This window comes from Engystomops pustulosus, chromosome 3, assembly GCF_040894005.1.
Source record: "Engystomops pustulosus chromosome 3, aEngPut4.maternal, whole genome shotgun sequence".
NCBI lineage: Eukaryota > Metazoa > Chordata > Amphibia > Anura > Leptodactylidae > Engystomops > Engystomops pustulosus.
The window spans coordinates 135884275-135897472 of NC_092413.1; the positions used below are offsets into that span (position 1 = coordinate 135884275).

Genomic DNA, 13198 nt, shown 5'->3' on the forward strand with positions numbered 1-13198 from the left:
TAGCCGACACCCACTCCGTTCAGGAGCTGGCGCCAGAAGCTTGACGCAATAATACTGCATTTTGTGGGAACGCACCTCCCGCGATGCAGTACTATCGTCAATGTCGGGAAGGGGTTAAAAGAGCAGAAGTGAAAAGATCATCTCTTCTTGCAAAAAATTATACAGGTCAGTACAAAGTATGAAAAAGTAATTACCATCAGAATATGGCAAAAAAAAAAAACCACAAGATTTTTAAAAAATTATTAGAACCTAATAAAACCTACATAAATTTGCAATCCCCATGATCATCCTGACCCAAAGAATAAAGGGGAGGTGCAAAACTGAATCCTATAGCTTTCCAACAGCTAGTAACACAGTTGACAGTACAAAGATATAACAAAAAAATTTTATTTTTTTATTAGATGCAATAAATTGTTCTGTAAAAGACTGCTCCATTATATTTTTGTCAGCAAAGCATATGCGGACAACAAAAATATTAAAGAACTCCATCATTTCAGTATTCACTTAAAAACTGCTCCAAGATTTCCATATCCTCTGGCTGTGTGCTGGTGACATTAGTACTTGAGGAGGAACTAGAAGTGATTTGGGTTGGAGGTTCTGATTGAGAACTTTCTGTTGCTGCTTGCTCTTTCTTGATATCACGACCACCTGTAAGAAGTTTCTGACTTTCGGCAAAGTATTGATTTGGATGGTTCAATGAAAACCCACAGTCATCAACCTGTGTAGAGACAAAGTAACAGAAGATGTAAAATGCTTCCTACATCCTCATATATAATTTAACATGATATAATGCATATTGTGTTATTAACACACTAGTTGCTTAACAAGTGAAAATGTATGTGTATTAAAGGTAATTGCTATGGTATACCAACGGTGATTTAGTGCCTCCCCCTTCCCCTGGATCACAGACAGGCAGAGGCTGCAGACTTTTGCACTTTTACACTATGAGCTCTGCTACATCTCATAGACATGTGCCTGCATCCCCCTTTCCCCGCATCACTTATCTCCTTGTAGCTTGCAGCCTCTCTCACTGCTTCCCATGTGCTGATAGGATGTTATGGTCCCTGAGCTCCCTGCAGGGTTTGTGGCTACAGCGACATAGCATAGACGTAAAGAAATCTCATCTGCATAATCTCATCCAAGATGGCGGCCCGACCCCAAGTCAGAAGTTACTAGGTTGTGTTTAGGGGCAACTGAAATGGTGTACAGCAAGACTGATAGAGGCAGGTTGGACTTATATCTGTGAATTGCTGCATTTTTGTTAATGACAGTGAATTAGAGAATGTGTTATTTTGTTATCCTGAGTACATATAAGAAACTTGTCTTCGTGGGAATACCCCTGTAACTGGAAAATATATACTAACACATCACATTAAATTTGATATTTAATACTATGGCAGATGAAAATACAAATTGCATGCAAATCTCCTGACATTGAGAAAATACACTATGCAGAGGCATTTATTTGGAAAAACTTCCAGCATATCCCTGCGATTGAAAGCTTTCACATGATGTGAACATGCTATTAGACAAGTTTTCTTATCGGTTCCAATGTTCTTCTCCTACATCTTTTGCAAGCAAGTATATTATATTTGGGATCAATGAGGCCCATCTGATCTCATATTAAAATTCAATTAAAAAGCCACATAAATGCTCTTGAGCTTTAGCTCTAATGAAGCATAATGTTGAAAAATGTAGTAGGTCACACATATGAATTAAATATAGCTACCCATCAGGGAAACACACCATAAAACTGGGGCATAGCTGACAAGAAATACCTAACAGTAATATTATTAAGATTAATTTTGAAATCTTTTCAATATGTATATCATATTGTTGGATCAATAAGAAGCTGCAGAATGGATCAGTCATATGAGGCCTCTGTACAACTTGTTAGTGATGCTATCTCTCTTCTCTGCAGTATGTGCACAATGACCTTCACACAAACAAAAGTTTCACATTTCAGGGTAAGGCTAATGCGGTTTTCAAGCAATTACTGCACTACTGGAACACTTAGGAATTTCTTTTGGGTCTCATTAAGTGGTTTAGAGAAGGCAGCTGATAAAGTCTTCATATTACACATGTAACAATCCACAATGCTTTGTGGTTACCGCTATCAGTTAACAGGTCGAAGTGCCTAAAATGCTAAAGGACAAGATACCAGACACTACATAGAGTGACACTAGAAGTATTCTGAAACTATGGATAGATGATACAGACAGAGACAAAACCATTGCATTATCTTTTTTTTTTTTATTTACAGAGTGGGAAAAAATTATGGAGAAATCATAAATAAAAGGAAACATTGGGAAGGGCGTTCTGTATGTGGCCTTGGGCCTATTCTGTACGTGGCCGAAGAGAAAGGGAGAAAATCTATGAAAAGTGGTGTCCAAGATGGTGGCCATTTTGAAAACCATCATCAAAGGGTTCATGGGAAATACAGTATGTATCAGTATTTATGAGGAATTAGAATTTGTGTTCAGATTAAAATGAGAGAAAATGACAAAGATTGTGCTGATCTCTGGTGAAACCTGTACCAGAGGCTTAGCAGACAATCTTCAACTCTAAGACGGACAAAAAACATTCTAATACCTTTTGTAATCATTAAACCGTTTCCTCATGTAGCTAAAGTTTGGGCAAATTTACTGTTTAAATTTAAAATATGTAAATATATTTGAATTATATGTTTAATGGAACTAAACTTGAGACTGAAAGAAGAATGAAAAGTAGGGATCATTGTTTTATTCACAACAGAAATATATATTTTAATAGTCCATCATTTATGACCAATTAACTTTTTGTCACAGAAAAATGAGTAACTTTGGCAGGAATAAAGGTATGTCATGTTTCAAACCACTGTTTTCAATTTATTCATTTATCTCCGTACTTTAGCACCATCACTTTTTTTTTTAACCAAGGAGGAAAATCTTAGTTTACTATAGTTATTGTTCAGAAATGTCCTATTGGTGCATGAAATGTTAATAACTAAAGAATCTCCCATCCCATTTATGACATTAAGATTGCTTTCACTCTTAATGATATTTTACAATAGGCTCATATCATACAATGGCAGTACATTATGGCCTTACCAGTGGTTGCTTGCCTGCAATGCAGCTGGATAAAAGTTACAAGGGTCCTTCATAGGACTAGGGGGAAACAGATTCTTTTTATATTTGGAGTAACTTGGAAACCATGTTTGGAGAATTTCAAGGGGAACAAACTCAGATAAAACCGTTAATGTAATTAGAATATATTGTAACACTTCTTTAATCCAACATGATTCACAGTAACTGAAAATTTCACATAAATTAACAAGAAAAGCTTACATTGTGTGTTAACTCAAAATACTTCTGACAGGCAAGCTGGAAATGCATACCCTTTACCAGGTCCAATATCTAAGACAAAAAGAAAAATTAACATTTAATAAAAGCATACAACTTTTGAATAACCACCTCATTATACAATATAATCTATAGATTATATATTATACAATATATTCTATAGATGGGATAACATGAAGCCCCACCCAAGTCAGTCCTCATCTTCTGTCTATAAGACCCTGAAATGTAAAAATTAAAAAATAAAAACAAAAAATAATATTGGGAATTGCCAGTTACTACCTGGCATACAAGTGCATCAAAATGTTTTGTCCCACTGTAAAAGATGTTACCAGCTTAAGGACACAGGACTTGCTTTGTTTTTTTACTTTTTATCTGACATGGACGTTCGAGAGCTTGTCTTTTGCGGTAAAATGTGTATTTTCCAATTGATTAATTTTAGGGTCATAATAGCATAACAATAAAAAATTATTACCGTATATAATCAAGTAAAAGTCCAGGTACCTAGTTTTAACATAAAAATAGGAAAACCTATTGACTCGAGTACAAGCCTAATGTGGGAAATGCATTGGTCACAGCCTCCACCCAGAATATAGCCTTCCAGCCCATATCTCCCAGTCCCTGCGCCCCACCAGTGTATAGCCTTCCAGTCCCTGCCCCCCCCAGTATATAGCCTGCCAGACCCTGCAGTATATTACAAGCCCCTCCCCCCAGTATATAGCCTGCCAGCCCCTGCCCCCCCCCCAGTATATAGCCTGCAAGCCCCTGGCCTCCCAGTATATTGCCTGCCAGCCCCTGCAGTATATAGCCAGCCTATCCTCCTCAGTATATAGCCGACCAGCCCCTGCCCGAATATGCCAAGCCATTAACATTAACATATTAACCTTTCCGACACCCCCCAAAAGGTCCTCGTCTTGCTTCGAATGCTCCAGTGCAACGTAGCATCCCAAGCAAGAAGTGGGCCTCTGGGGGCTGAAAGTGGTGTCGGAAAGGTAAGTATAGTTTTAAAAAAAATTTTTTATAAACTCCAGTATTAGGGCTCGCTTTTTGTAGGATAAGTTAACATGCAGAATCATTCATGGCATACTACTCAGAGCTTTGTTCATTTAATGCCAAGCTGCATAAAGTGCTACTGGGCCAATGTCTTGTCAGTGTGCTAAAGTTTACTGAAATTGAATTGCCATCTTTAAAACAGATCATGTCATTAATAATTTGGTGGCAAAGAACAACAGTATAGATGTGGTGTCATCACCTTTAAGTCGGAATTATTTAGAGTAGAACACAACATTGCCTTGTAATCAGATCATACAATGTTACAGCCCTACCAAGTACCTCAGTGTGAAAGTTCCCTTTTAAACATCTGTTAGATGAAAGCCTGTTAAAAACACAATTTGCTTCTTAATTTTGACTTTATGTAATCTCTTCAGGGTTGAATGCTCTCCAATTCTTATCAACAAAATGCAATGCAGCTTGACCTTTATAGTGGATAGACAACATCCCTTGCTAAGTCCCATACAATAATCAAAAGAAGTCCTTTGCCGGCTTATCAAACCCAGGAAATTGCTGCTATGAAGAGATAACCTCTACTACAGTACATAATTGAAGAAAGGTGACATCTTAGCCCTCCCTTTCCAGAACCATGCTTTCCTCTGTCAGACACAGCAATAGAGTCAGCTTCAAATCCCCGCTGTCCACATTACTAGATACTGCCTCACATTTATTGAAGGTTGAAGAAATAAATTACGTTTACAGAATGGATTATATCAGAAGATATGGACAGAAGTGCTAACTATTTGGATTTCCTGTTACTGCCTAACAGATTATATATCCGCCTTACATTTTATTTCTTAGTGTGGGCATCAGGGATGAGAGCATTATGTATAAACCAGCACTAAGAAAGTAATATACTCACAAGGGATCAGACAAGGATCCCACTTATTTAATTTGATACAGGTTATACTAAGATTTATGCCTAAAATGTCCTCACACCATCTATTTTACTGTTCTTTTATAAAAAAAATGCAGACCATATAAACATATACTGGAGGGGGGACTGACTGGCTAGCTATATACTGGGGGACTGGCTGGCTGTATAATAGGAGGACTGGCTGGCTATATACTGGGGGGGGGGGGTTGTAAGATTTTTTATCCAGGGCTCCAACAACCCTTCTCAGTTGTAAGGTGATCTCGAAATTATTAGTTAGAGGGGAAGATAAAAATCGCTGCCAGGATGACAGAGTACAACAGAAATACACACAGAGGTCATAAACTGCACTCAACCCTTTATTCAAGGCATGTAGCCGTGTATATAGAAACCAAAAATGCTTCGTAAAGAGCGTGGAAAGTTGATACAATACTGAATTAATATAGCTAGCTTTAATATACTTTGTGCACCTCCCCTTAGGCTACTTTTCCCAAAATAAGGTTGATGAACTCTATGTATAGTTTCTTCTAGAAATCTTGTGCTCAAGGGAACAGGGTCTTTATCACTAAATGTGCTGTGTGCTGATCCACACACCCTTTGATCCGAGGCATTGGCCGCAATGAGAGGAGATGGCACATGTGCAGAAGATAGGACTTTGCACTTCAGTCCAACATTAGTGAGGGTCACAGCAGAGCTCCTTAATCACTGTGTACCATTTACATGGAGTAAGGAGCTCTGATATTGTATTTGTCAGTCCTGCAAAAGTAGAATTGTTCTGCAAGCCGTGCACAGTGCTCCCTGTGTGCAGGGAAAACTCTTACACGTTCATACACATGAAACTTTATTTGAAAGTGTAAAATTGCCTGTGCAAGCTGTTAAGACATAAAGATATCAATTAACCGCACTGTGAAACCTGTAGAAGCAAGGCCCATAAGAATATCGCGCAATGGTGGGTTTAAGGCAATTCCACCACATTCAGGATTTCTTTCCAACTTTCCAGTACATGTCACAGAATAGTTAATTGTGCGACAATAGAGAACAATTCGTCCCACAGATAACAAGCCATCATATAGCTTTGCAAACGGGAAAATCAAAAATATATGGCTTGTGAATGAAGGGGAGTTAAAAACAAAACAGGAAAAACCTGGAAGGGTTTTAAAAAAAACCCTGAATTTTCTGTTGCTCCATACTTAGCAATTTTCTATTGCTAAGACGTAGCCTTAGATATCTTCTGGGTTGGTTTACTTTTTGTAGCAGTCAGAAAACCGGGACCAACATAATTTATATTTTGTAGATGTTGATAACAAACACTGCACTGAATCCTGTACACCAAAAAAAAAAAAACATTAGATGTTAACAGAATTATGCAAGTGACTGCCAGGCTGATTTTGGGAAGACACATACGCCTAGCCCAGATGGTCCACCCTCCAGCGCAATACACAAAACGGCAATCAGATGTAAAGATGTTGTATCATTTACTTGCTACTGTTCTATCAACGTCATCTAGAAGAGCGATACCTTCTGGTGACTATAAACACATGTTTGCCCGGTAACTTACCAGTAAGTAAGGACTGAGCAATTTACTAATAATATCTCAACTGCTATGAATGTACAATAATGGAATGACTACATTCTGATAACGTTACTGTGCTACAAGCAGTAGTAGAATATCAAGATATGTGCACCCTATTGGAGTCCAAGGGGCCATACATTACAATATTTATAGATGGAAAGAGCAGACCAAAGAGAAAGTCACTCATTAAAGATTATCAATACATCCACTCACTGGAAATACAGACCCCAAATACTTCATCTCTAGTCAAAAATATCATGGCTACTTCTACAAAGACAGACAGAGGAACAGCCCTACCGCCTGCCTATTCAATGTGAAGCAATGTATTTTTAATAATGCTACTTAGAAACACCTAAGACTTGTTAACCCTCTAACGCCGAGGCCAAAAATCTATAACTTTTATTTTTCCATGTACAGAGCTGTGTTATGGCTTATTTTCTGCGTAACAAATTACACTTCAAAATGGTAGTATTTAATATTCCATGCCGTGTCCTGGGAAATGCAGTGAAATTGGTATCAGCACATTGTAATGAATGAGGAGTAAAATCCCCATATACTGCCATATTGCAGTATGGCAGTATATCGTAGGATCGATCAGACCTAGGGTTAAAGTACCCTAGGGAGTCTGAAAAATAGTAAAAAAAAAAAAGTAAAAAAAAAAAAATTATAATAAAAATACAAATCACCCCCCTTTCCCTAGAACTGATATAAATATTAATAAACAGAAAAAATCATAAACACATTAGGTATCGCTGTGTCTGAAAATGCCCGATCAATCAAAATATAACGGTTTTTCACTGCGTTTAACCCCGTAACGGAAAATAGCGGTTTTTTTTGCCATTTTGAAAAATATAAAAAAATTCATAAAAAGTGAACAAAAGGTTGCAGAGTTCTAAAAATTATAGCAATGAAAACGCCATAAAAGGTTGCAAAAAATTACACCACCCACAGCTCCGTACACCGAAGTATGAAAAAGTTATTGGCGCCAGAAGATGGCAAAATCCCCAAAAACATTTTTGTACAGGAGGCTTTTAATTTTTTTTAAATATATGAAATCATTTTAAAACCTATAGAAATTTGGTATCCACGTAATCGTACCGACCCAAAGAATAAAGCAGACATGTCATTTGGTACGAACAGTGAAAGTTGTAAAATCCAAGCCCACAAGAAAATGGCACAAATGTGTTTTTTCACCATTTTCACTGCATTTGGAAGTGTTTTCCCGCTTCCCAGTACACGGCATGGAATATTAAATACAGTCACTACGGAGTGCAATTTGTTACGCAGAAAATAAGCTGTCACAGAGCTCTTTATGTGGAAAAATAAAAAAGTTATAGATTTTTGAAAGTGGTGAGTGAAAAATGGAAGTGAAAAAACTAAAAAAGACCAACTTTTTTTTTTTTAATTTTTATTTTTACTATTTTTCAGACTCCCTAGGGTACTTTAACCCTAGGTTGTCTGTAAGATCCTACCATATACTGCCATACTACTATATGGCAGTATATGGGGATTTTACTCCTCATTCATTACAATGTGCTGATAGCAAATTGTAATGAATTAGTTGACCCGAAGTAGCCTCGGGTCTCCGAAGACCCGAGGCTTCCATGGCAACAGATTGCCGCTCCCCGATGACGTCATGGGGAGCGACGATCCTAAGAAAGATGGCAGCTCCCATGAAACCGCCGGCAGCGATCAGTGGGTAAACACCCATGATCGGTGCTGGCACCAATCGCGGATGTTACCGGTAAGTCTTTGCTGCAATATGCAGCAAAGACTTACCGGATATGGAGAGGGCTCAGCCCATAAGCCCTCTCCATGCACCCGCACCCAGCATGTCAGATGTCAGTAAGGGGTTAAGGCTAAAGTAAACAGCTCCTAGCGCTACCGCAGTGTTAAACTGCTATCTTTATTGAAAACCTCCAATAAAGCTATCAACTGTACCCTAGGAACGGGGGACCAAGCTCACAGCATAGGCCGATGGTCTCCTCAGACCGCCCCCCTCATGAATATACTGGACGGGTGTCCTGAGGGTATGGTCGCTGCAGTGCCTGCTAGCTTTATCAGAGGGTTCGGATAAAGCTAGCAATTTAACACTGCTAAAAGTGCATTAGCACTAGGAGTTGCTTACTTTAGTAAACAGCTCCTAGTGTTTTTTTTTTTTTTTAGGGTGACAAGTCCTATTTAACTTGAAAGCTATATGGAGGTGCAAGGATGAAAAACAAAAGGAAAGCGGTCTGTGGCACCAAAGGTTTAAATAACGTCAAACATCTAAAAAACAAAACAAGAATAATGATTTTTAATTACCTGATTTATTCCTGCCGAGGAAACCTTATATGACTGCAATTTCTGCTTCAGCAGCTCGGGATCACTGTGCCTAAAAGGACAACCTAACAGAACAATGCAATTAAAAAAAAAAGTTTGTTTAACCAAGGATTAAACATTGTTGATGCTTCCTAAACTGACTAAATTACTACTAATTGCCTGGAAACCACATAATGATACAAGAAAGTTTGTTCTTCATGCTGGTGACTATTATATTGTTGCCGTTTCCACAATAGGTCTTGTGCAGTTATTAGAGCATTACAGATTAAAGATTTCCAGGGAACATTATAGAAGTAGTAAGACAACAATCACTAGAATGGACTCATTAATTCACTGCTTGTAAGCTACAAACAATGTAAGAGATAGTGGCCGCCATGCTGGACTGTGCTGAAGATTTTCATTGTTCTTAATAAACAACTAACTTTTACCACAATTCTGGCGATTTTTTCAAATGGCAAAAGTTAGCCTTCGTGTGTCCCTAAGAATTACAGATTTATTTTCAGGATTAATTTAAAAAATTCAAAATTCAATCATTTAGTTTCTAAATGCATTGATTTGATTGCACATATCAATTGCATAAAATTTAATAGATCAGCAAAAAATGTTTTTAAAATATTCTTATTTCCAATGGGGACTAGTCATCCAAAAAGGAAAAAATATTTGCGAGTAAGCCCAGAAGTGTCACAATCGTCTTGGTTTGGGCGCTGCTTGCCTGTGAAGTTTACAAATTGCAAACATTTTTCTACATGGCCGTCAAATTTTAGGTCTCAGCAGTAATAAACATTACCTTAAATAAAACGTTCATTTGTAATACTACGTAGAGAATCCCAGACAATGACACATAACCAAACCCTGGGTTCTCTCCTTTGTGATGCTTTGCCTGGCTTTTACTGAAGTGGTCTACAGTTTCTGCTAAGTGTTTCCTTAAAAGAAGTTATTTACTGGAGGTATTAATCAAAATGTTGTCACGTATTATTAACCGAAAGACGTATTTAGTATTAACAAGAAAAAAGTGGGAATTTGAATAGACTATGAAGCAATAGTTGTTATTTTTGGACCATTGATTCCCTTTGGTACTCACAAAGACAAATTTGTATTAGTGAGTAAAATATTGTTTCTAACCAGACTATTGATAGAAAGAAAGTGGAATTTCTGTAATAGCCCTACCATAAGAGAATGGTTAAAGGGGTATTCCAGGAATCAGCATAACTCATATACAAATTGGTCCTTAAAATATAATTCAATACATAATTAGTTGTTATTTAAAATTTTGCTCCCCTAAACAGACAAATGCTGCTGACATACACTATAATGAAGCATTAAAACGCTGCTGGCCCTTTAATCAATCCGTTAATTTACACTGCCCGGTCCGTTGCAGAGCATACACAGGACAGAAGATGGCTGCTGGTCACATGTCCACATCACATGTCCTGCACCTGCCTGGACAGGTCATTTGATCATCACTATGTTTGGCTGTAGTCAGTTGGTTGCAGTGCATCCAGTATGGCCAGCGTTGTGGTGATGTGTAGTGATAGAAGTTAACCCCTTAAGGACAAAGGGTTTTTTCGCTCATTTCTCGCTCTCCACCTTCAAAGATCCATAACTTTTCAAAAAATTCCAAATGTGGAAAAATTGAAAAAAAAAACTGCACGTGCGTCACATTCTTGTGGGCTCAGTTTTTACGACTTTGACTGTGCGCTCAAAATAACACCTCAGCTTTATTCTTTGGTTCGGTGCGATCGCGGTGATACAAAATTTATACAGTTTTTGTGTTTTAATACATTTTCAAAAATTAAACGAATGTGTACAAAAAAGGAAAAAAATATTTGCCATCTTCTGCAGCTAATAACTTTTTCATACTTTGGCGCACAGAGCTGTGTGAGGTGTCATTTTTTGCAAAATGAACCGACGTTTGCATTGCTACCATTTTGAGGTCTGTGCGACATTTTGATGAATTTTTATTCCATTTTTGATGTGATGTAAAAAGGTGTAAAAGTCGCATTTCGGACATTTGGGCGCCATTTCCCGTCCCGGAGGTCCCCGTCGGCTGTAACCTTTTTAATATTTTGATAGATCGGGCATTTTGGAACGCGGCGAAACCTAATGTGTCTGTGATTTTTACTGTTTATTATGTTTTATATCAGTTCTAGCGAAAGGGGGTGTAACGAATCTGCAGAAGCCATTAAGCCTCGGGTCAAACGAAGACCCGAGGCTACCATGGCAACCGATACCCCCCCCCCCGATGACGTTTGGGGGCGCGGCGATCGGAATAAAGATAGCGGCGCCCGCGCAAGCACCGACCGCGGTTATTAGTGGTGGGGGTTTGCTGCAATATGCAACAACCCCCACCTTTGTTTGAAGAGGACTCAGCCCATGAGCCCTCTTCATACATTCCCTATACCTCTGCGACGTAGAGCTACGGCGCAGAGCGTTAAGGGGTTAAACATTATTACTATGGTAACAGAGCAAGAAAGTCTGTCACTGGTAGGGAGGAGGAGTTACTGAGAACTAAAGAATCTTGGGACTTGTAATTCTACGTGGCGGCCACGTTTTGGTGATTACTCCTCATACTTTAGAGAAGCAAAATATTTAAAGGGGTTATCCGGGAGGAGGCTGCTTAAAAAAAATAAAGATGTACTTACTGACGCCCTCCTCGTGTCCCATTCTGCTGTCGCTCCAATCTGAGCGCCATGTAAACAAACATGGCCGCCAGAGCAGAGCTCGATTAAGCTTCCGACCGGACCAGACAACCTTCCGGCCTGCATACACAGTGCTGTGAATAGAGACGGGTGGGCGTGGCCGGCCGAAAGCTGAATCCAGTACTGCTCTGGTGGGCATGTTTGCTTACATGGCACGCGGACCGGAGCCAAAGCAGCGTGGGACACCCGGAGGGCGTCGGAAGTTAAGTACATCTTTAACTAATGACATTGCGTTTTGTTATATTCATTTATTTATAGCATCATGGGTTTTTGTATCATATTCATATTCCCGGAATACACCTTTAAACTTTGTGTTGACAACCAGCTTAATTTAAAATTGTGCACGGGAAGAGATATAAAACATTTAAAAAGCTTAGCAAAATTTGGGATTAATGGCCAGATTGTACTAAAAGAGTTGAAATTTAAAACAGTAGAAGTAGATGTAAAGTATTTTTTCCCTTTGCTTTCTCCCTTTCCCCCTTCTCCTTGAGGTCACAGTTCCATTGTTCCTCTATGGGCGGAGTCAGGTGGGAATTGGGATTTATACATGATGGTACTTTTAATTATATATGATTTTGTTGATGGTAGTTAGTTGATGTTAATTTTTTATTGTATACTAGCTGTGGCTTTGCCCATAGAAAGTATTCTGTGAGCATCCAAATTTTATTTTACATAATTTTCTTTTCATCTTGTTGATAGCTACAAATGGCACCCCCTTTGGATCTAATTTTACCTGCTTAACCGATTATGGATTAGCCAGATTTTTACCTATGCACACACTCACATGAAAGCTCCACACTATAAGCCAGGGCCGCATCTGCCATGAGGCGGGATGAAAATCCAGCCTCAGGCGGCAGATTGCTGAGCCCTTTAAGAAGCGGCACGTAGACCAATCACCGCTCACCTAATGGTCATGAACACCATGCTAGCATCACAGCCGCTCGGTCCCATACAGCGTTGCCGGCGGCCGCGGCAAGCTGACAGTAGAGAAGAGGAGTCTCCAACCACAAGGCCCATCCATCGTCACGTTCCTGCCCAGCCCGGCCGAGCATCAAACCCCTCCACAACCACCACCCACGCCTCTGGTCCCGCCCTGGCATCCGCTGTCGGAGAGGAGGAGGTATATTCCGCTTAGGCTGCCCGGGCACCCGCTCACTCCCACAACCCCTCCCCCTATGTGTGCATATTCTATTTTTATTCATACGCAGTGTTTATATGGTATGTTTATACTGTATGCTTGTATATAGGGTGTGTATATACTGTATGTCTATGTATATAATGTCTTTATAATGTACATGTACTATATAAAATGTGTGTATATACTGTATGTTTGTATATAGGG

The 13198-nt window shown here is 39.0% G+C and overlaps 1 protein-coding gene across 2 annotated transcripts in view; it reads right to left on the minus strand.

Annotated features, from left to right (window-relative positions):
- Positions 1 to 373: 373 nt before the first annotated feature.
- PRIM2 (DNA primase subunit 2) overlaps positions 374 to 13198 on the minus strand; it is a 79814-nt gene continuing 66989 nt past the window's right edge. For both annotated transcript variants that reach the window (XM_072142217.1, XM_072142218.1), the window contains exons 12-14: positions 9140 to 9222; positions 3327 to 3395; positions 374 to 718 (exon numbers count right to left, since the gene is read on the minus strand). In XM_072142217.1, coding sequence (XP_071998318.1) covers positions 494 to 718; positions 3327 to 3395; positions 9140 to 9222 — 377 coding nt within the window. In that variant the 3' untranslated portion in view covers positions 374 to 493. The remainder of the gene's footprint in view (positions 719 to 3326; positions 3396 to 9139; positions 9223 to 13198) is intronic.